Here is a 25631-nt window from a genome sequence, read left to right on the forward strand (position 1 = left end):
TTCATCTTTCCCTCCGATTTATGCTCTTAATAGTCAAAGTGAAATACATGTATTTGCATTTTTAAAGATAATATTGCTCATATATTTTTTGCGGCCGGGCACACAGCTCAGTGGTTCCCTGATAATATTAAACATTATAATTTATATAGGCCTATTTAGCCCAATGCAGCCCCATCCTGTGTCTTGCCTTCTAATTTTAGCACGTTGCACGTTTTCTTTCTGAAAGGTGAATTTTTGCAAATTAAGTAACCACCCTGATAGATTGTTAAAAGGTCTGCATTTTACGAATATGATACACCCATTTACCTCCATGTACAGATACACCAGAGAGATGATACACCCAAATTCTCCCCAGACCGTCGTTAGCCGGTCGCACGGGGATTATTAGTTCTATCTATTCACCATCTCAAACCTAGTCTGTAAACACAGACTCAACTTTACTCTTGAATAAAACCACATGAAATAATCAGGAGAATCAGATTCTGCTTGATGTGTTATGTTTCTTTTCCAGTATTGCACTGTGTCAGAAGCAGCTACATGACATAACTCAGTACTTTCATGTTTAAAATTTAGACATTGTTTTTACTCATAATGGCTGTCAAGGGTCTGTGTCTGCAGACTAGCTATAACCAAAGAGAGAACAAAGAGAACAATAGCCGAGCGCGGGCAATGCGTCCGTTGTTTGTAAACAGCTAGAGCTCTGTCTAATAGTATATACAAAGTCTGGGCACAAACAACATATATGGTACACGCGCGGCCAGCACCAGATTTAAGATCACTCTTCGATTTGACATCGTCACTCGCGGTTACGTTGTCCATAATCTGTTAATTTTTCCTTTTATAACGCGTTTTGAATTTTCTTCGAAATGGCTACGACGAAGAAGAAGAAGACGAGTTCACCGTACGTGGTCGCCTTCGTTTTTCGGTATCTTCATTTACACAGTTTAATGAGGTTAAATTTATCTTCATTTAACAGCTAAATGAGGATAAATTTATCTTCGTTTAGCTGTTAAATGAAGATAAATTTATCTTCGTTTAGCTGTTAAATGAAGATAAATTTATCTTCGTTTAGCTGTTAAATGAGGATAAATTTATCTTCGTTTAGCTGTTAAATGAAGATAAATTTATCCTCATTTAGCTGTTAAATGAAGATAAATTTATCTTCGTTTAGCTGTTAAATGAAGATAAATTTATCTTCGTTTAGCTGTTAAATGAGGATAAATTTATCTTCGTTTAGCTGTTAAATGAGGATAAATTTATCTTCGTTTAGCTGTTAAATGAAGATAAATTTATCCTCGTTTAGCTGTTAAATGAAGATAAATTTATCTTCGTTTAGCTGTTAAATGAGGATAAATTTATCTTCGTTTAGCTGTTAAATGAAGATAAATTTATCTTCGTTTAGCTGTTAAATGAAGATAAATTTATCCTCGTTTAGCTGTTAAATGAAGATAAATTTATCTTCGTTTAGCTGTTAAAGTAGGATAAATTTATCTTCGTTTAGCTGTTAAATGAGGATAAATTTATCTTCGTTTAGCTGTTAAATGAGGATAAATTTATCTTCGTTTAGCTGTTAAATGAGGATAAATTTATCTTCGTTTAGCTGTTAAATGAGGATAAATTTATCTTCGTTTAGCTGTTAAATGAGGATAAATTTATCTTCGTTTAGCTGTTAAATGAGGATAAATTTATCTTCGTTTAGCTGTTAAATGAGGATAAATTTATCTTCGTTTAGCTGTTAAATGAAGATAAATTTATCCTCATTAAGCTGTTAAATGAAGATAAATTTATCCTCATTTAGCTGTTAAATGAAGATAAATTTATCCTCATTTAGCTGTTTAACGAAGATAAATTTATCCTCATTTAGCTGTTAAATGAAGATAAATTTATCTTCGTTTAGCTGTTAAAGTAGGATAAATTTATCTTCGTTTAGCTGTTAAATGAGGATAAATTTATCTTCGTTTAGCTGTTAAATGAGGATAAATTTATCTTCGTTTAGCTGTTAAATGAGGATAAATTTATCTTCGTTTAGCTGTTAAATGAGGATAAATTTATCTTCGTTTAGCTGTTAAATGAGGATAAATTTATCTTCGTTTAGCTGTTAAATGAGGATAAATTTATCTTCGTTTAGCTGTTAAATGAGGATAAATTTATCTTCGTTTAGCTGTTAAATGAAGATAAATTTATCCTCATTAAGCTGTTAAATGAAGATAAATTTATCCTCATTTAGCTGTTAAATGAAGATAAATTTATCCTCATTTAGCTGTTTAACGAAGATAAATTTATCCTCATTTAGCTGTTAAATGAAGATAAATTTATCCTCATTTAGCTGTTTAACGAAGATAAATTTATCCTCATTTAGCTGTTAAATGAAGATAAATTTATCTTCGTTAACACAGTTTAATGATGATAAGTTAGAAATGTGGGTGGTAGTGTGTGGAGATGTGAAAGAAAAATCAAGGAATCAGTTTGATGATATTTTGACGAAAAGTGAACAAAAATTCGTTCATTTTGAAAAGATACATCAGCCGCTGATGAAAAATACCCCGGCGCCCGTATAGGAACTGTACAGGAGCCGGCCGGACACCGGCTGAAAATCCCCAAAATGTCTGCTTTTACTCGCCGCAAGGGCGCAAGAGTATTTGCCCCATAAAGGGTGTCCTTTTACAATATACTGCTATTATCAATTCTCTTTTAATACTTGGCTTCACGGAGTACTTCTTCATAAAGGAGCAACGTACGTATACGTAGTGGCGGATCCAGGGGGCGGGGGCCCGCCCCCCCCCCCCCTCCTTGGAAAAAAATGTGTATTTTACATTTTTTAACGTTAACTTTTACCTTTTTTTGGAGATGCCCCCCCCCTCCCTGGCGCTCAATTGGGGGGGGGGGGGGGGGAATGCAATTTCGAACACTGAGTGGATAGTGATTCTACAATGGTAGCTGCGACCATGAAAACTTCCGAATATGTAGTTGTGATGTATAATTTCCAAACTGGAATATCTAATCGGTCGATTTTAATCAAGAAACATTGTTTTATAGCTTAATTAATATCTTGATCTTGAGAGAGGGAGCTATACAAAATAAACAGTTTATTATTTACAATTTCGTAACTCATTAGACTCGATTTCAACCGCGACAACGATCACTAAATATTTTAGGATCGCATATGCTTCCACTATGTTCATTTGGAAAAAAATCATGACGCCATACCAACATTTTGTTTTACCTTTAATAAAGATATGTTTAGACAATATCATGTAAACACGTGTATAGTTCCTTAAAGAGAAGGTTCATTGATTAAAAAAAACTAACTTTAATGTCATTATTGCACAGGTGACAAGGCTTGGAAACATTCGAAGTAACGCTTAGATACAGCGACGACATAGCACCTGAAAAGCTCCCCGGTCGCTGCTGAGATATGACGTCACATGTTGAACATGATGTGCACAGACGATGTCCCATGACATCTCACACAATTTCAGTGCCTGTTTTGTCATCTTTTCTTCAGTTACTTCTCTTACTTCAATACCCTCAGGCGAAATGTTTACTCTATTGCTTCACCCTTAACCCCGTGCATGGTATTATTTTGATGAAAAATGCAAGAATTAAATTTCAAAAAACGAATCCGTTGCTTAAATTGTAAACAAAATAAGACGCCATTGTATTTTCAGCTGTATACACCGTGGCATGTTCGGCGTTTCAAGAGGGAACAAAATGACGTCAACGTGAAAGTGTGGTTTCTTTGATTGTTCATTAACCCATATCCAAACAAAAATAATTTCGTTATCAGAATGGAGGTCATAACTATTTTTGAATGGTGTAAAATCCCATCACATTTATATACACTAAACTCATTATAATTTGAGAAATAAAAGCATTGCAATTATGTTCAATCTTTATGGAATGTCATCTGCTTGGGCAGGGTTGGTTCATATTGTGACGGCATTAAAATATCGTTATTTCAGGCGAATCTCTGGCATATCCCAGATGCTATGGAGGTTGTTTTATTTGTATTTTTATAAAACCCCCGATATGTAGTTGACCTAAAACTTGCATGATGGCCATCTGTTAGCTTACCAGTTTCTAGTAATACGCTATTTGCCATATTTGTGATTTTCTATGAACCCGCACTTTAAGATGAGTCACGAAAGTAACTGCATTTCGGCCAGTGGACACTTTTCGTCAATCGTAGACTCATCTCGCTGATCTAGGAGACACATCTCGCCAGTAGAATTCGGCGATGTGTCAGCTAGATGCATCTCGCCAGGCAGGAAAAACAGGGGATAAAGACAGAATAAGATGCCTATACACTGCAAAACCGTATTTGTGCTATACAGACACGAACTAAAATAGTGGCTTTACAGGTCAACGTGATAGAAACAATGGAATCGTTACATATTTTCAAAGTCTCGATCTCCTCCTGGCTTCTTCATTTTTTTTTCTTCTCGATTTTCTGATTGAAATAGTTTCAGAAGTCTCTCTCTCTCTCTCTCTCTCTCTTGTGATGTGTTGTGTTTATACTTTAATCCGTCTCTTTTATACACCTTTCCCTTGTTTCTTTCTCATATTCTATACAATTCCCACTTCTCCCTAAATGTATTCATGAACTATTTTATGATTAGTAATAAAGCAATCGTTACTTTATATCTCTTATTTTCATCGTAATAATAATAACAATGATGTTGATAATAATATATAGTGATAATTTTGATAACAAAAATCCTGATATTAATGATAATAACTGTTGATAATAATAAAAATGATGATGATAATAATTATATTAGTATACACACGTCTTAAATTGTCTGTATTGAAAACATATACTGTATGAATCACACATGGACTCAAATAACTATTCAGCAGTCTTCCCTATTGGAACATTTATTACAATTACTAGTGATCTCTAATGAAAAATATATATCAATACAAAAATATATCATACGAACAGAAATATATTTAAAAAAAAACATACATCCTTGAAACATGAAAGACTTATAAGGGGTAATATCCTAGTACTGTATAATGAATGGCTTTGGAGGAACATGAATATAGAAATTAAACAAAATATATATTACATATTTAGAAACATATTTTAAAATGGCAATGAGACAAAAGAAAGTACGTGTGCGTTAATAAATTTACTTGCATTGTGCTACATGACACATCCATTGTAAGCCTGCTTTGTTTCAATACATCATACATACATTCATGTATTTTTATTCTTTTTGAACCTAATTCATTTCTACATCATTATTAAAGCGACATTTTCCTAAACAAGAGAAAGGACCTACGAGAAAGTTTTGGTTAAACTTCCCTTAATCTTTATTTAATCTGCATAACCTTTGAATTAATTAACTAAACAAACAGGTCCTTGTTACACAATCCTTTAATTGAAAGGGAAGCAAGTGGGATACAAAATATTCCTGGTGGTGGGGGGGGGGTTAACTTTGGTATGTGACAAAAAATGTCACAAGTACAAGTGCACGAGGTAAAAAATATTGTTTTTTATTCATAAAGAATATATTTAAAGTTACTGTTTGTATTGTTTTAGTGCTATATTTTTACCCTATATGATCACATTATTCTGGGTACTTGATAGCCCTTTTCTACATAATTTGCAAATAAATCTATTCATACAAAACCATATCAATTAAAAAGAGTATTCATCTAATATATATATAAAGAGAGAGAGAGAGAAAGAGGGGGATGGTATACTCCCCGCTAACATAAGCATTTGAAATAAATATATAGAAAATGTGTACTATTTAAAGTCTTAAAATTGATCCGCATTAAGAGCATGAGATAGGAATCAGCTATTTAGATAACAGTTAAAGAGAAAGCATATGTTACCACATTCATGATGTTTTGTGAGATAAATATAAATTACTTGATCAATACATATATGATATCGAACCCATCCTGGTTAACAATGCAGCCCTTGTACACTCCCAGATACAGAAAATCGTATTAAATTCTTTTTAACATTTATCTTAAAATATTTCTTTATCATTAGTTTTATGTTTTTAACAAAGACTTGCTGACAAGCAGTATTTTTAGACTGATTTGAGTAAACCTTAATTAGTATAATAGTATGATCGTTTGTAACAGAGACTTAGCATGATTACATCAATTTATTCGGTCAATCGGTTAAATGCAAATACCGTAAGCCCTTAATTAATATAATAGTATGATTGTATAAACTTGATATTTAGCCTATCAAGGGGGTTACTTTGTTGCCTGGCAAAAATGTCTCAGGTAAAAGTACAAGAGGTAAATAATGTTATTTATATTCATAAAGGAAAGATTTAAAATGACTGTTTGTACTGTTTTAGCGCCATGGATTGATCCCATATGATCATACTATTCTGTTTACTTGATAGCCCTCCTTTCTACATCATATGCATTTTAATCTATTCATACAAAATCAGAATGCTAAATAGTGTATTCATCTAATATATATATATATAGAGAGAGAGAGAGAGAGAGAGGGAGAGAGAGAGAGAGAGAGAAAGAGAGAGAGAGAGAGAGAGGTGTTATACTCCCGCTACCATAAGCAATTGAAATAAAACTATAGAAAATTCGTACTATTTAAAGACTTAAAATTGGTACACGTTAAAAGCATGTGATAGGAATTGGCGCTTTAAATAACAGTTTGGGTGAAATCATGTTTTACCACATTTTTAATTTTTTGTAACATGAATATAAATTACTTGATCAATAAAGGTATGATATCAAACCATTTCTAGATTAAAGAGAAGGTTGAGTTCTGGGAAGAGGTGAAAAATAATTTGTGAGCATTACTCATTCTTATTATGCAAGTGTGGAAGAACATCAGATAAGACATGTTCCCTGAAAAGCATGGCTCTTCAAATGCCTTCATATTCTAAATATGCATGTAATATCGTAAAAATCGGAGGCCGGCTTTTTACGCCACGTGTTCGTGTAGTCCCATATACATCTTTCAGTGTACAGTGTTTGTAACTTTACCAAGACTTGGCTAAATTTCTTATCATTTTGATGATTCCAGAACCTTGCAATACACATAAATTCTTATATGCTAGATGATCAACCTTTTCTTATCGATTCCACACCGTTTCTTTCACAATGCAATCGCATGACCAGAACTCAACTTCATCTTTAACAATGAAGCCCTTATATATTCACAGATACAGTAAATTACATTGAAATTATTCATGTACTTATATCCAATTTGGTCTGTATAACATCAGTTTTATGTTTGTAACACATACTTGCTGAAAAGCAGTCTTTTTAAAATGATGTGAGTTTAACATGATTACATCAATTCAATCAGCCAATCGGTCAAATGCAAGTAAGCCGTTAATTGATAAAATAGTATGGTTGTTTGTAACAGAGACTTGGAATGATTACATCAATTAAATCAGTCAATCTGTCAAATGCAAGTAAGCCCTTACTTAATCTAATAATATGATTGTATACACTTTGATATTCAGCCTATCCAGAAGAGAACCCATCTATCCATAAGACGTAACTAATTCACTAAATTCTTTTCCGTTGTCATATTCGTTCTTTGTCCGAAGGTAAGATTCTTGGTGATTAATAATGCATGGGATTTCGCTCCACATCATTGTACTGTAATAAAGAAGAGTAGAACAAAACAGAAAATCAAAGTTTGAAAGAAAATACATATCCTTTGGTATTAAAGTGTACCAATCACTTAACACAATTAAGTTATGTATTGCTAGAATTAATAAATCAAACTTCAACATTTAACCAGGCATCTAATGGATTCACGGTTAAAAGGTAAGGATAAAAAACAGTGCACGTGGAACCCAAGTTGGACTTTGGTTCCGTGTGAGCCCTATTAGAAGCGAGTGCTGAGGGTGCACTGCATACTCCATAGTCTACTCACAAATATCTTGTATATCAATTGAGAGTGTTATAATAATTTAAGTTAAAATATTTAAAGTAATATCTCTAAAACTCATATTTGGAATCAAGTGATATAACATGGAACTACTAACATATAAAATAATCTATTTCTGGTGATCAGAGCACTCTAAAATAGAAATAATAAATGAGGGGTTAGAGAAAGGACACAAATGTGACATATCAAGCATTGTAAAATAACTTATACATTAATTAAAAGTAATTCCAGTATATTAAGACTGGGAATGGGTCATTTTCCTAAGATGGTCAAAGTGGAAAAGTCGTGATATAGTGGTCCATTCACTTGACTTTTAATCCAAGGGTTGAGGGTTCGAACCCAAGCCAAGCAATAATGTCCTTTGACTGGAATTAATCCACATTTACTAATCTCTACCAAGGTATTTGTGATGCGAAAGTCACTGCAGTTTGCTTAGCATTGTGGTTTTCTGTAAAACGGCACTTGGCTGGGCTGTTGGCACCTCAGGAGAATGTGCCAACATTTGCATGCATTGGGTGCAGGCAAGCCTAAATCCAATGACCAATGGTAATACTATAACAATAAAGTGCTTAGAGACATTGCCAATGTATCAAGCCCTATTACAAACCAAGATCGTTATTATTACTTAAATTAACATTAAATAATACATATAAAGAATTTTGAAAGGGCAGATTAACTTTCTCACCAATTTAAAGGGGTAACTTATGCCAATCTTGTATAGTTCTAGGGAGAAAGGAGTTGACACGTTGCAATGTTCTTCATTCGATGACTCTGTATGCATCAAATGTCCACAAACAGTGGGTGAAAAGGCCACGCAACAACGCCGCCGAGAGAGCTCAGATTTTATGTCTAGCCCAGAAGTCCTAAATTGGCCCATGACATCTGACAGGTGGCATACCGTATTACAAGTACTCAGAGCCATATACACAAGAGTTTGACCAACTTGATTTCAGTTGGTCAGAACATAGTGTATTTTTGTTCAGTGTCTGCCCATCATAGCAGTATTTGCAAAACTGTCCAAAACTCATATATGGTTGGCCAAACTCAAATATGGTTGGCCAAACTCAAATATGATTGGCCAAACTCTCCTGATAAATGACACTATGAACGCAGAGCATTGTCAAATGCAAATAATATTCTACATACCGTTTCACTCCCATCTACCACATAGGGAGTCCAGAAATTGCGATCTTCATGACGCTGTTGGGAAGACAAACAATAATAAAAGACTTGATAATTTCTTTTTCTTTCAAAACATAATCTATAAAATCATTAAATCGAAAAGTATAGTGATTAAAAACAGATAATCAAGAATCTAGTTGTATCTTGAACAATAATAATAATAAAAAAATCACTAGACCTGTTTATCAATTGTATGCATACTTTTTAAATAATGTTTTTCTTGACTACTCAAAAACTTGCCAGAGGATTTACCAACATAGCACGAAATAATGTAAGCAAAGTGGATCTCATTCATAGAGATGCAATTATTAGCAGGTGAACGGAATGGCTGGTAATGGGGAGAAGAAACGTGTACAAGTTGAAAGAGTAAGTAAAATGGTCTATTCAATGTGATCATTCATTGTGCAGCTGAATATAATTCCTTACTGATATTCAGATTTTGACATTTACGTTGATATTTCAAGCAGTGGTATGTGTCCTGGAGGCTATGTACGGGATGGGGGGGGGGGGGGGGGTGCACATTCACCATCCACACCTTGATTATTTTCGATGATGAGGGTTGTTTTGTTTTCAATATTTGTTGTCATTTTGATAACCCTTGCTGTGCCGGGGGCAAATTCATTGTATATGTTGCATAATGATTTTTGTTTTGTTTCAAGCACACAATGCTACAATGGAAAATGAAGTGGAAACTCAAGTAATTTATTCAAACGCATTCGTGAGTTCTAACGCGTAATAATGGGATGTGTAACATTCCACTTGGTTTTGAAGTTCCATGCTCCTAGCCGCGCTTCCACTGCAGGGAATTTTGGAGGCCAGGCACCAGTTATACATTTATTACAAAATATTCAATTACGGGCCAAATTTCAGTCAAAATTATAAACTTTATATTGGGTTGTATTAGGAATAGTGCATCAAACAATTTTCCAAATTGAGTACTCCGCCCTTCCTATAATTTGTGTGCCAGATTTGGTAAAAGAAAAATTAGATCCTCACAAAAACTCAATATTTTAGGATAATGCGCTACATTGTGCATGTTTTAATGTCCCACTAATTATTTAATCCATGATTTACAATCTTCAACAACATTAAGTTTGCTAATGCGTGTTTTTTTGTATTTTTGCAGTTGGAAAAAGGATGAAATTACACAAGTTTGTGTTAGCTTGTTCTACTCATTACACATTCAACAATTGATGAAAAATCATTGAAAAGGACAGCGAACAGTTGCTGGGATACCACTTTCGGATGTAAAAATTCTAAATCCTGAAATTTCATGTGCTCTTTTATCTCATCACCTGATGAACAGTTGCAGATTAGCGCATAACTTTTCGACGTCTTGTAGCATGGGGTCAAATGAAAGTGGCTTGATTCCACTCCTTTCTTTTACCTCTGTGGGTATATAAAGCGTTAAACAAATTGACAAGGAAACGGTTCGTACCTGTGAATCAGTTCCGCGCAGTCGATCCAATGCTTGACCAACAGCATACCGGCGTCCTTCAAGGGAGTTGTACTCATCAGAACCATTGAAAGATTCGTTTCCGTAGAAGCCTCTATTTTGTCTACTTGGATTTTCATACCGTTGTTCACTGAAAAAACAACAACATTGTTTTTCATCAATGTAAACATTGTAAAAAAATAGCATCACCAAATTTACAAAATGTGTCGAGACAGAAGACCATCACTGAGAACTGTGATGGGCCAATCAAGTGGTTCACTGCATCTCTAAGATAAGGTTTATAATTATATAAATAAATGTAGACAGGTCGATAGAGGTACAGTATGTACACATAGAAAGGGGATTGATAGATAGATTGATAGATAGTTTCTAACTATCATGCATACAAAATGTCAAGAAGAGTTAAATATCACTTGGCAAGGCACCTCTAGATACATCTAAAGCAAGTCAAAAATACATATATAGATCCCATACTTTAAGGCATTGCCATCATGAAATTGTCAACATAAAACTACCATTTAATGTTTTTTTTTATCCGATTCAAGTCTAGAGCTATCATCTTGCAAGTAAAGCCGTCATATATACTGAAATCAAAGATGTGGTCAGTAATAGCTTAAGCTTTTTTATTTGTAAATTCATTGTAATACTCACGCGAGCATCAGTTTTGTTGCTTGATTTTGTCTAACACCTTGTACGAAAACACAGCAGACACAGGTTATGAGGACGAGAACAAAACCAAAAACTCCGAGAGCAATACCAATGATGGCTCCATTCGACAATCCTTGAGAAGCTGCAAAATAAATGTATCAGATATGAGATTAAGAAAAACAAGACCAGACAAATATACATGTACATGTACGCAAAATCAGTTGTGACTGTGCAAAGAAAAGAGAGTACTCTCACATCCATTTCTTGTGAAACTGTATATAAAATCATATATATATATATATATATATATAAACGTGTATGCCTAGGGAGAATGAGTGAGAGGGAGCATAAACACACTAAAAATGACTAATTACACAACTTACCATTCTGGCAAAGGTCTCCTGTAAAACCAGCTGGACAATTACAAGGCTGTCCAGAAGAAGTACATTCCCCGCCGTTCTGGCAATTTGATTGATCATTCATTTCAAAGATATAGGAATGATTCAAATTCTTCTGATAACTGACCAACTTATTTTGTCGTTATTTATTGACAAGGTATAGACAGTAGAAAACACAAGAACTCCATAAAACTACTCTAATATGAACAAATAATATGAACAAATAATAATAATAATAATAATACAGTCTACTGAATACTACATGTGCTTCGACAGCTATTATGTGAACAATTTTTGAAATTGTCTAATTCATAGAACTATAAGTATGGAATATAATAAGTGGCGTCATTCTTCCAGCTTATTTTGGTACCATTTTTGTTGGGCATCTCTTCACGGTTGACTGCACATGGGTCGAATCCCATGGATTGGACAATGTCAAACTCCATGTGCACCAGCACAATGCCTTTTCTTGCCTTGATATTGATACATAACCATCTTTGATTCAATATTGCATGATGACATAACAATAGGTTTAAATGCAAGTCACTCAAATATATCATAATTTGAAGCCTACATTTATTTGTCTCAAACACATTTGAAAAACAAACACTAATTGCTGTATGTTAGAGTGCATCTTGAACACAACATCTTATCGCTTGGTTGCATCAAATACTCACTCCAGTCCTTAGTGATAGAGAGTTGATTACCAATTAATCCTAGATATATGATATTGCAAATAATTAAGGACCATCAAATAAAAATCACAAATGTTTAACAGTTGCAAGGCTATACTAATTTCTGATACAAAAAGTATCTGAAATCGACCTGTTGATTGTGTCCTCTGGTATTGCCTGTCATTTGCGAAGTGGCTTTTTATACATTGCAGACAAGTGAACTCATTTCAAGATACCCAGTCACAATCAACAAAATTATTTGTTTTGAGAACTATAAAGCTAATATATATTGTATGCGAAATACAATATCCTCTTGTAAGGTGTCTTAAGAGAAGAATGGCTGGTGAAAAAAGCCTGGATTTTACTCTTACCTTCTGACAATATAGACGATACCAGAAGAGTTTGACCATTAGCTGATAACATTTGATCAATGTTGGTAGACAAAGCAGAAACACTCACAGCAAGCCCATCTGCTACACTTTGGCTGTCAGCGGCAAGTTCCATTTGCAGGTCACCGACTACACTACCTTCGCTTAATGACAGCACTATGCAATTATCACCGACAAGTTGAGAACCTAACTGTTCCCTTACATATTGGCTGAACTGATGAATGAGAAAGTAGAGAAAAACAGAATCAGATTATGCTTGTATACATATGTGTAGTTCATGAAAATATATTTTCTTTATTTTTGTTTTCAAAGATAGAGTTCAGTTCCAATTATGCACTGAAAAATCAATAGAGAAAGGTTGATTATGTAGTGCACACACATTGATGTAAACTATGAGGTTCTGGAAACATCACAATGATCAGAAATAAAACACTAATAACCCATAGCAGTACAGTATCTCCTCTTACTGCAATGACATTTTAGCATGATCTTTTAGATCTACAACGCTAAGAAGGACACATTAAACATGATCAGAAACAGGAAAAATCACCCCCCAAAAATTGTCAGATGCAGAACACTGTGCCATTCTCAAATCGGAGCGATTAGATTATAACTAATCATTTATAATAATAATAATAATAATATTGGGTTCTTGTATAGCGCTCATGTCAGTTAGAATTGACCCTCCTGGCGCTCCCGATTATTACCCTAGCTTTAGCACGGCTGCTATACGGCGCTCTTGCATTTCAAGGAATAAATTCCTACCAGGTACCCATTGACTTCACCTGGGTGGAGTGTGGCAAATGTATATCAATGTATTTTCGTGTACAGATTGGCAATTTGAACTTACATTTTGAAATTTTCTTTTGCACTCATTCATTCAATAAATATTCCAATTTGTTTGATCAAACTAAGAAAGAGTGGAAGCAATATTAATTGCTGCTAATTTGAGGAGGCAAAACTGATTTATTTAGAAAATAAGAAAACTCCGATGTCTGAAGAGCATGAATGTGACTGCGTCTCCAATATGCCTCTGTCTATATGGATGTTAGTTGACCAATACTCCTCTGACTTAAACATCAACCCATTATTGCAGTGAAGATATATTTTCTGGTAAGTTTAACGCTTTCATGACCACTTGACTTTTGACATCTTTCACCTAAGATCCAATCAGTTCACCTTTGAATGCTCATGCATACTTCATCCAAGTATGGTGTGAATTGCTACAGTGTGTTTTCAAGTTATTGCATAAACAAGATACATTTTTGGTATTTGAAAACACACTGATGAGCCTGTGCCATTTGACCTTCGAGTTTAACACCAAAAATATAGTCAGTTCAACTTTTCATACTCATACTTGTACATATTTCAGCCAAGTTTTGTTAAAATGGGATGAACGGACGGACGGACGGGCAAGATAATAAAAAAATGTCTTTCTCACCATCTTCAGTGGCGGAGGCATACAAAAAGGACTACAAGTATATTCTCTCTTTTATTTCATGGATCTACAAGTAGCATTTGTTCAGGAGGAACCAACACTTAATTACAAAATTCCAGTAGACTACTGCACTACCTGACATTTGTATGGACATCTTAATGTGATATATAATGATGATTATGTAGTGTGTTGGATTTGCAAGCTGAAGAGGCACCACTTGTACATATTTGCGTCTACTACATTGTCGTCAATTTTCTTGCATTTACTAGTGAAGAAAGATATACTTACAATGTAACAGAATGCAACTTCATATTCCATGAATTTGGCCGATGTCCTATCTCTTAATTCTGATGTATACGTCAGGGTTTGACCATTCAGACTTTGTCCTGTAATCTGCACAGTCACTCGACTAGTAAACAGACTGCTTGAGAGAGCTGGATATACAGAGAAAGAAACAAATGGCATGAAGTCAAAATATGTATGGATATTTTAATGTGTTTCGTCCATGAACAAAAATAATTAATACACTCGTTTGCGTACTTACATCAAACAAGATTTTCATAATACGCATGGAATGTGTAAAATATTTGCAAGACCAGCCTCGTCGGATGATTCATAAGGGGTTGTATCAATTAATTTTCATTCATGTACTTGTACAGTTAAGATCTAAATTATTCATACCCTTAAATACCAAGTTTTATATGTTGATAAATACATGACAAAAATAGTTTTGGCCCGATTTACATTTCTGAGGGAAGTGACACATTAAAGTTTACATTTTTGAGTTCGGGAAAACACATGAACAACTAGATGGATCTTCAACTACACGCAGTCGAAAATGATGCCTCCGCCATAGAGCGATTTTACAAACCAAAATAGAAGCAATTTTGAAAAGTCAAGCTTGATTGTAATCCATTCACAGGTTCTCAGAATATGGTGATTACAAGCTATTTTCCATATACATGTATGACCCTTAGATCTTTGACCTCATTACCCTAAAATCGTATCAGGTCATGGGCTCTGCAAGATACATACATGACCCAAGTGTGGCGGTAATCCATTAATTTGTTCTTGAGATAACGCGATCACAAGCTATTTTTGCATACATAACGAGTCATGTGACATTTGACCCTTGACCTTGTAAGCCCAACATATCATATGTTCATTGGCTCTGCAAGATACATACATGACTTAAAGTACAAGTCCACTACAAAAATAACTTACTTTCAATAGAAGCAGAAAAAATCAGACAAACCAATCAAAAAAAGTTTGAGAAAAATCAGATAACTAAAAAGAAAGTTATGAATTTCGGAAAAAGGATGTAAAACTATGGAACAATGGAAATTACTACACAAATTACTAATTTGGTTATCAGTTTGTGACGTCCTGTCCTCACTATTTATCAATTGCTTTATATAGTTTAATCCCATTAATTTGCCTTTTATCCCCCAAAACTTGATTTCCCCATGCATTTCACAAACATATTTTATGAACTTTGAAGAATTGATACTATTTTCTGAATATTGTATATTCATAATTATTGATTTGTATATAAATAGTTTATCTATTGTAACGCCATATTCTGTTAAATTGTTATATTCATGTCATATTTGTAATGTGTCTTATGAAAAAAAGATAAATAAAACTTAGAACTTATTAAACTTTTATTGAAATGATCAACTGATCAATAAGATTGGCATATGATAATCATGATAATGAGGGTAATAATGGAACATCATATAAAACACAGTCACTGCTCATCTCTAGGACGGCACAACAGTCGGTACAGTCACTGATGGTTATTTCTTTGCTGGTGGTGATGTTTTCATATCCACATCCTCCATCTCCACCCCAGGAGTAATCCACTCCATCCAGAAAGGTTGGACATGGTCGAAAGGTAAGGGCTGTCTTGAAGGGGGGTTGAGCTCTGGTCAGCCGATCCCAAAGCCGCAGACACTGAGGTGGAAGTGCGCTGATGATGCTATTGTTGCTGCTGCTGGTTTGCAGGTAGAGGGAGGAGGGGGCATCATTTTCGGAGCAAAACGCTGCTGATACTGCATTGTTTGCTGCATGTGTTCATGTGTTTGTGAACCCCAGACTGAAGCAGGTGGCGCCTTGTGCCTCCATATGTGGGGGAGGTGGTTGGTACATCTCAGGATGGTGATGAGACAGAATACGAGGATGGTGTCGAGTTGTGAGGTAGTGGTTCAGGCAAGGCGGGGTCTCCCATGAAACTTGGGATGTCATCATCACTGTCCTCCTCCATCGACCGCGACAGTATCTTGTTGATAGCTGATCTTGGCTTCCTGAACTTGGGCTTGGACATGCTGATCAAGCTGTCACGGACGTAGGTGGCTGCTGGTGTGCATCGCTGAGGCCTTTGAGGATCTCACCAGACTCCTGCACTCTCTTCTGGAGGGATTCCAGGAGAGAGCCGTTGTCGTACTGAGCCTGCTTGCGCCGTGAGGCTGAAGGGATGGTAGGGATGATGTTAACCTCCTTTGGACTAATTTGCCACTCGGCACAGGCAGCCTCAGCAGCATCTAGGTCTCCGACAAGTGAGTCAATAGTGGCCTTCACCTGCAAAGACAAATACGAAACAATAGCCATCAGAGTGTGGCAGCTATCCCCTGACCGAGGACATAAACAATTAAATGCGAAAACTTAGCGGTGGAATTGGCTAAGTAGATGAAGCTGAACAAGTACGGTAGGCAAGCTACGGTAGTCATAATCAACTTGTGCAAGTATGGAAGCTGTAGGTGGTACGAACAATATATGCAAATCGAATCGCCTTTAAAAGAACAAGGCCCCCAAAATAGTAAACTGTTTTATACTTACACTTTTGCAGGGCTCAGGACGGTGTCGGATGACGGTTTTCAGGAATCCAAACTTTGCCATGATCCACTCTTCCCTCTCGGTGAGCTCAGGAGCACCATTTCCACTCTTCTTCATGTCAAGGCGTGTGTGGTTGTCTCTGAGTGACTTAAACCATCCCCTGAGGAGTTCTGAAGTTTTGCCCATCTGCAGTGCCTGGTCATCCCATATTTTGTTTGTCTTGTCAGTCCTCCTGTAGTTCATCCACTTCATGTTGCAGAGGACAGGATTGTCTTGGAGGAATTCAAGCATGAGCTCCTCATCTTGCACTGACAGGGAGCAAAGAGTCTTTTTGGCCCTCCTCTTCTTCTTGGTCTTGTCATCAGGCTGGTGGAAGGAGCTTCAGGCAACATATGCAGCAACTGAGTCAACAGAAGAGGCACGGGAGGCACAGAAACCATCATCGGAAGGAGGAGAGCATGGTGATTGCGAGCGGCCGGTATGGGGCACAGCAGGGATATCATGAGCAAGTGAATCGGCGGCTTTAGACGATGAAGGCGAGGATGAAGGCGAGGATAATGGCGTAGATGGGTTCTTCTTGCCTCTACCTCAGCTACTGACAGACTTCTTGGTTGCGGTCTTTTGCAATTTCTCGGGTGCCATTTTGATGTTGATAGCTCGCCGACTACTGTATAAATGCAGTACTGTAGAAATCGGCGCCGTATTTATGCAGAACGTCACGTGATCTTCGGCAACACGTCGAGCGCTGCGCATAGTTTTCTCATAAGCTACTCATACGTTGGGCATAGGTCGAGAATGCTAGACATGAGCTGACCATACGCTGTGATTCGCTGTCATACACTGTCATAAGTTAGTGATAGGTTACTAATAGGTTAGACATACGATATGTATACGTCCAATATGTTATGCATACGCCCGAAGTATTCATGCTGCAGAATTTTCAATGTTTTGGGGGGCATATGCCGACGTTTTGACATTATTTCATGAAATTTCATATGCTAGCTATAAGTTTCTCTAAAACGTCTTGGTATGACTGGGCCATAACTGTTTATATTATGTTTGACCAATTAACATTAGATGAAATATATTAAACATATTTCACAAATGCATGCCTATTCACCAGACTAAATGGCCAAATTTCTACCACATTCTGTCTGGCACGAATTCGAATGCTCCCCACATTTTGTTGGTTTAATTTGAAAAGTGGTTACACACGTTTGAAATATGTAAGTATGAAATCACTTGCACCAAAGCTAAAACAAATGTTATTTGGATAATAAATCATGCCTTCATTCAATTCTGCATGAATGAACTTGATATTGATTTGTTTGTTTTTATCTTTCTGTAATTTCAAGTTTACAAAGTTGGGCATGAAACCTATATTATTCGTTATTGAAAAAGACAAACTTATATTTAGACATACCATTGCAAGAATTTGCATTGACTAATGTGAATCCAGCGTTGCAGACACAAGTGTATGATCCATCCAAGTTGACACATCTTCCATTATTACAGAGACTTGTATCTGTCGCACACTCATCTATGTCAAAGTGTTAAAATAAAAAATGTGAATCTTACGAGTTTCTTTAATAAAAATGGTTATACTATTAACAATGATAATAATGATAATAATAATGAAAAAAATAATAATAAATAATGACGCTGTGTGGAGACAGCTTGTTTGACCTCTTCTACAATCTCTGTAAATCAATTCAAATTCATTATAACGCAAGTATTGCCATCCTTGCTTAATTCTTTTTTTTTGGTACTTATTATATCGTCCTTGTTTTCACGAAGTGACGGTAGTGAGGAAAATCGTAACGCAAAGTGAATGCAATTTTTTTTCACTACCGTCACTTCGTGAAAACAGCGACGATATAGTCAACACAACAATATTTATGAATTTGTTTTGATTAAATCTATTTCTTTACCAAATTGTGAGGTTGCACTAGGTGTTGTTTGAGGCTGCATGGTTGTGGCACTTGATGAAACTGGAAAAGAGACAAAGAAAGTATGATTTTCTACATAATATGAAACTATATATATATACACACGATCAACATCTGAATTTTGCAGTATTGTGATCCACGATAAATACATTTCTTTAATACATGGAAGTTCACTTTTGAAGCCACTTCCTTGAAAATGAAAAAGCAATTTGAGGTTGATTGTAAATAGAGAAGGAAAACAAAAAGATGTGCAGATATGTGCTCGCAAATCGTGAGCAACTGACGGTGGAAGCCAGGTAGGTGGGTAAATAGTGAATACATCACAATCCACCAACTAAATTGTCAATTTAAGGGTTGCATAGACTTCGTGATCTCGTATTTCAAACACATATAATTTTCTTAATATTTTTCCAATGCTTTCACACAAATAAAATAAAGTTCAATCGTCGAATTGCCCTCTAACTCTTACTGTTTTAAGGGTTTTTAATGAGTTTTAAGATCTTACTAAAACATAAACAATGCTTCCTTCTTAACTCTTAAGCTGCCCTCATACAATGCACCCAGTGCCACAGTGCTAATCACTATTGTGCAAGCCACTAATCCCACCTGTGCCAAATTCATTTTAGGGTTTAAATTGAATAGTTCAAATTGTTACTACTGTGTGAGTCAAAAAAAAGTTTTCACCTAGAAAATTGCTAATTATTTTTAAAATCATTTGTGAACAGTAAATTGTTATACATCTCATGAAAGAGTGTTTTATTCCAAATAATTTGGTATCATTTTTGTGTGGTATGTGTTCACGCTTGGATGACCAGGAGGCATTGTTTGCGAGAGTGCAAAAATTGACTTGCGCCAAAGTGATGCCTACAGTATGTATTATGTTGGGATTAGCGGAGAGAATAAATTGAATGTATCAAATGAAATGCATTGCATATGCTTTTTACAAAGGGCAAAGTCACACACACCCACACACACACGCACGAACGTTTGTTGATATTTGATATGAGTGTCATGATTAATTTTGTTAGGGATGTTATTTGGATCTGCAAAGACCGAATAAATACCTAAATCTTGATTGTTTTATTCCAACATCGCATAAGCAACTTTGGCGCAAGATGATTTTTGCACTCTCGCAAAAAATGCCTCCTGTTCATCCGAGCGTGAACGCATACCACACAAAATTGGTACCAAATGATTCAGGATAAAACACTTTTTCATAAGATGTATAATAATTTACTGTTCATAGATGATTTTAAAAATAATTAGCAATTTTCTAGGTGTAAACTTGTTTTTGACTCACACTGTATGTTTGATCCACTATAACTTCTTATCCGTATGTTGTATAAACGAAAATTGTACATTAAAGTTGTAAGAAATTTAACCATCTTTCCGTTGATACCAATATCATTTCAGGAATTTGCTATTTTGCTAAAGTAAATAAGCACTGTCGGTGAGTTGTCAAACCAATCCGTCGTCTGATTTTTCGCACACAACCATGATCAAACTGACAAATTTCATGATAAAATATCGCAATTTTCTCAGAAATATCTAATGTTACGGTACAGTGAAGCACGCAAAATCGAAACAACAGTAAACCCTCTACACAAATACAATAAGCTTTCATGTGTGCGCGCAATTTGCATCGTACAATAGGCATAAACAATTAGTGTGTGTACTTATGCATGAAAATGTGTACGTGGCGCGCGAGCGAATGGGAGTTTATGTGTACATGGCAAGCGACAAGAAACCCGATTACGGGAGCGTGGCACGCCAACGCATGCACGGAACGTTGTTTTTGGCACGATATAAATACACATGTGGTGTGACCATAGTTTGCGTGTTTAAGGCATATTGGCCGAGCAAGAGTTAAAACTCCTATAATATTTCTGGAAGGCACAATAGATCTTGAGAGACAAAAAACATAAAAGATTCTAAAATACATTGTATTTATTTTTTTGCTTCTGCTTGTTTGACCTCTTCTACAATCTCCGTAAATCAAACCAATTTCATTACATCTTTACCAACGCAAGTAATGGCATCCTTGCTAAATTAATTTGTTTGTATATGAAACAGTAAAGACAACGATATTTGTGAATTAGTTTTATTAAATCTATTTCTTTACCAAGTTGTGAGGTTGCACTAAATGTTGTTTCAGGCTGCATGGTTGTGGCACTTGATGGAACTGGAAAAGAGACAAAGAAAGTATGATTCTCTACATAATACAAAACTATATATGAACATGATCAACATCTGAATGTTGCAGTATTGTGATCCACGATAAATACATTTCTATAATACATGGAAGTTCACTTTTGAAGCAAGATTGTTTTGTCAGGACAAGCCCCTTCCTTGATAATGTCAAAGCTCTTTGCAGTTGATTGAAAATTGAGAAGGAAAGAATGAAGATGTGCAGATGTGGTCGAAAACCGTCAGCAACTGACAGTGGCAGCCAGGTAGGTGGGTAAATAGTGAATACAATCCAATCCACCAACTAAATAGCTAATTTGACGTTTGCATAGACTTAGTGATCTCATATTTCAAACACTTACTATTTTCTTAATATTTGTCCAATGCTTTCAAACAAAAAATATGAAGTCCAATCGTTGAATTGCACTTTAACTCTTACTGTGCGAAGGGTTTTTAATGAGTTTCAAGATCTTACTAAAACATAAACAATGCTTCTTTCTTAAACTCACGAATGGTGGTGTGACCATAGTTCGTGCGTGACCTATTAAATGTTGGTATCTCAAAAACTGTTTCACTCACGTGTATATTAATGGATCACACAAAGTTTACAAATAATAAAAAATATAATGAAAAGCATAAACTGACATTAATAGCCTCTCATACAAATGACATCCGTAGAGCAAGAGTTAAAACCCTACGATATTATTGCAATGCACAACAGATTTTCAGAGACAAACTAGATGGATATGTTTGACTACACGCACTTTGTAGCAGAGGCATACAGATCAGAAAAAATTGAAACAAATATTATATTCATTTATTTTGTAAACACATCAATGGTAAGCTGTGTAGAGACAGGTTGTTTGACCTCTTCTACAATCTCTGTAAATCAATTCAAATTCATTATATCCTTACCAAAATCAAGTAATTCTATCCTTGCTAAATTAATTTGTTTGTATATGAAACAGTAAAGACAACAATATTTGTGAATTTGTTTTATTAAACCTATTTCTTTACCAAGTCGTGAGGTTGCACTAGGTGTTGTTTCAGGCTGCATGGTTGTGGCACTTGATGGAACTGGAAAAGAGACAAAGAAAGTATGATTCTCTACATAATACAAAACTATATATAAAAATAATCAACATCTGAATGTTGCAGTATTGTGATTCACGATAAATACATATCTGTAATACATAGAAGTTAATTCTTGAAGCAACATTGTTTTGTCAGGACAAGCCCCTTCCTTGAAAATGACAAAGCTCTTTGCAATTGGTTGTAAATAGAGAAGGAAAGAATAAAGATGTGCAGATGTGGTCGAAAACCGTCAGCAACTGATGGTGGAAGCCAGGTAGGTGGGTAAATAGTGAATACATCACAATCCACCAACTGAATTGCCAATTCGACGTTTGCATAGACTTAGTGATCTCATATTTCAAACACTTACAATTTTCTTAATATTTGTCCAATGCTTTCACACAAATAATATAAAGTCCAGTCGTCGAATTGCTCTTTAACTTTTGCTGTGCAAAGGGTTTTTAATGAATTTCAAGATCTTACTTAAACATAAACAATGCTTACTAGCTAAACTCATGAATGGTGGTGTGACCATGGCTTGCGTGTGACATAAGTTAGCTATCTCAAAAAAATCGTTTCACTTTCATATATATTGTTGACTGAGACAAAGTTTATAAAGAAAAAAAAAAGATATAAAACATAAACGGACATTAAAGGTCATCTGTACTAATTTGGCCAGAAGGGATTAGACCACACAGCGAGGTCACCTGCAGGTGGCTATCTCATCAACTCAGCTCTCAAATTACATAAGAAATAGAGGATCATGGGGGACCGACAGGCACCGATTGGGGAAATTTTCTATATAGAGGGAGCAAGTAGCTGCAAATAGTGCAGTAGGGCTTTCATAGGCTCATATATATTTGACATCAGTAGAGCAAGAGTTAAAACCCTATGATATTATTGCAAGGCACAACAGATTTTCAGAGACAAACTAGATGGATGTTCGACTACACGCAGTTTGTAGCGGAGGCATACAAATCTAAAAGAATTGAAACAATTATTGTATTCATTTATTTTCTAAACGCAGAATTGGTACGCTGTGTGGAGACAGCTTGTTTGACCCCTTCTACAATCTCTGTAAATCAATTCAAATTCATTATATCCTGTAAATACCAACGCAAGTATTTTTGGGGTATTTATCGGTCAAGACAACAATATTTGTGAATTTGTTTCATTAAACCTATTCTTTACCAAGTTGTGAGGTTGCACTAGGTGTTGCTGTAGGCTGCATGGTTGTGGCACTTGATGGAACTGGAAAAAAGACAAAGAAAGTATGATTTTCTACATAATACAAAACTATATATATAAACGTCATCACATCTGAATGTTGCAGTATTGTGTTCCACGATAAATACATTTCTAAAATACATGTACGTTGACTTTTGGAAGCAACAGTGTTTTGTCAGAACACACTCTTTCCCAAAAAATGACAAACTCTCTTCGCAGTTGATTGTAAATAGTAGATACATTTCAATCTACAGACCAAATTGCCAATTTGAGTTTTGAGAAAACTGGTAAATTAAACGTTTAGTCAAAGCTTACAAAGAAAATAAATGAGATTAAAACAAGAACATTAATAGGCTCTCATATATATGACATCGGCAGAGCAAAAGTTAAAACCCTATGCTATTATTGTAAGGCACAACAAATTTTTAGAGACAAAAAATTATTAACAAAATAAACAAATATTGTAATAATTTATTTTGTTTACTTCTACAATCTCTGTAATTCAATTCAAATTCATTATATCCTGTAAATACAAACGCAAGTAATGTCATCCTTGCTTAATTCATTTTTGGGTACTTATTGGTCAAGAAAACAATATTTGTGAATTTGTTTCATTAAACCTATTTCTTTACAAAATTGTGAGGTGGCACTAGATGTTGTTTGAGGCTGCATGGTTATGAAACTGGAAATAAGACAAAGAAAGTATGATTTTCTACATAATACAAAACTTGGTTTTTGCATGATGGCTAGCGAGTTCTCGTTGGAAGAGTTTGTTTAATAGGGATCCGTCTATGGAATGATTACACTCGTTAACAAAAGGTGAATTATCAGTTGTAGCAACTCATGAGATTGTAGGTATCAAACGCTTCATGCTGAAGTCAGATTTTTTGGACAAGGTTGTCAAGTTTCTGGTGGCAGAGGAGGTTTGTCTATTTTGGTCCCCAGAATTAGATTCTCAGGCTAGGTCTTTAGTATCGGATGAAGTGAGAAAAAAAGAGCTAGAGTTGGAGAGAGAGAAAATGGTTGCCGTGAACAGAAAAGAGATCAGAAATGCTAATAGGCATTTTGACATTGCAAAGAATGTCAGAATGGTCCCTCCATTCGAGGAGGAAGGAGTGGAAAAGTACTTTCCACACTGAGAAATTAGCTCAAAGCATGGGGTGGCCTCCAGGAAATGCGGGCTCACCTGATTCAGAGTAAGCTTAGCGGTAAGGCTAGGGATGCCTACTTTGCGATGTCAATGACCGACGTGTCGGATGACGATAAAGTAAAATCGAGCGTTCTAAAAGTTTACGAACTTGTACCCGAAGCGTACAAAACAAAAAGAGCACTTGTTTGACAGATGGAGCTCATCTCTCCATGTAGATCATAATTATGGTAAATTGCGTGAAATAATTCTTCTTGAAAAATGTAAGCGCAGCATGTGACTGGATATTCGGACACATCTAGAGGAGCAACATGTCGATATGCTGGAAGTAGCAAGAATTGCGGATGATTACGTGCTCAAGCACGAAAACTTAAAGCAAACTTTGAACTTAAGGGACCAAGTTACATTGTTTAGAGGAGAGAAAATGGTGATAAGGTAGCAGGCGCGTACGCAGGATTCTTTCAAGGGGGGGGGGGGGGGGGGGGTTAACATTTATAAATCGGGCCAAAAATGTCGCAACGACTCAGCCAGCCGCTGAATAAGCGGGGGGGGGGGGGGGGGAAAGGGGGGGGGGGAGGGGGGGGTAAGTGGTCACTTTTTTTTTTTTTTGGTCCCAAAAAAATCGCAACGACTCAGCCGACCGCTGAATAAGCGGGGGGGGGGGGGGGGGGGGGGGGGGGGGGGGGGGTAAGAGGACACTTTTTTTTTTGGGGGGGGGGGGGGGGAAGGTCAGCTTTTTTAGGTCAACCATGGGAATATATATATATTTTTTTTTGGGGGGGGTGGGGGGGGGGGTAAGAGGACACATTTTTTTTTTTTTTTTTGGGGGGGGGGGGGGGGGTGAGAGGACACTTTTTTTTTTTTTTTTTTTTTTATTGGGGGGGGGGGGGGGGGGGGGGGGGGGGTCTCGAAATTTGAAAATTTTACATTTTGCGCCGTTGGGGGAGGGGGGGGGGTAAGGTCAGCTTTTTTAGGTCAACCATGGGAATATTTTTTATTATTTTTTTTAAATAAAAATAAAAAATAATAAAAAAATACAAAAGGAGGGGGGGGGGGGTTTTCGAGAAATTTAGGGGGGGGGGGGGGGTTTACACAAAAAAAAATACCTAAGGGGGGGGTTTAAC

The 25631-nt window shown here is 35.9% G+C and overlaps 1 protein-coding gene across 6 annotated transcripts in view; it reads right to left on the bottom strand.

Annotated features, from left to right (window-relative positions):
- Positions 1-7060: 7060 nt before the first annotated feature.
- The window catches only part of LOC105446843 (fibropellin-3-like), a 37906-nt gene continuing 19335 nt past the window's right edge, over positions 7061-25631 (bottom strand). For 2 of the 6 annotated variants that reach the window (XM_030989068.1, XM_030989066.1), the window contains 11 exons: positions 23325-23384; positions 22077-22136; positions 20995-21054; positions 18855-18914; positions 18347-18463; positions 14377-14522; positions 12633-12864; positions 11193-11331; positions 10524-10671; positions 9050-9103; positions 7061-7608 (listed from right to left, as the gene is read on the bottom strand). In XM_030989068.1, coding sequence (XP_030844928.1) covers positions 7573-7608; positions 9050-9103; positions 10524-10671; positions 11193-11331; positions 12633-12864; positions 14377-14522; positions 18347-18463; positions 18855-18914; positions 20995-21054; positions 22077-22136; positions 23325-23384 — 1112 coding nt within the window. In that variant the 3' untranslated portion in view covers positions 7061-7572. The remainder of the gene's footprint in view (positions 7609-9049; positions 9104-10523; positions 10672-11192; positions 11332-12632; positions 12865-14376; positions 14523-18346; positions 18464-18854; positions 18915-20994; positions 21055-22076; positions 22137-23324; positions 23385-25631) is intronic. The other 4 variants (XM_030989067.1, XM_030989070.1, XM_030989069.1 and 1 more) reach the window with 4 other exon arrangements.

The sequence above is a fragment of the Strongylocentrotus purpuratus genome, unplaced genomic scaffold (genome assembly GCF_000002235.5).
Source record: "Strongylocentrotus purpuratus isolate Spur 01 unplaced genomic scaffold, Spur_5.0 spur5_scaffold_18, whole genome shotgun sequence".
Lineage (NCBI taxonomy): Eukaryota > Metazoa > Echinodermata > Echinoidea > Camarodonta > Strongylocentrotidae > Strongylocentrotus > Strongylocentrotus purpuratus.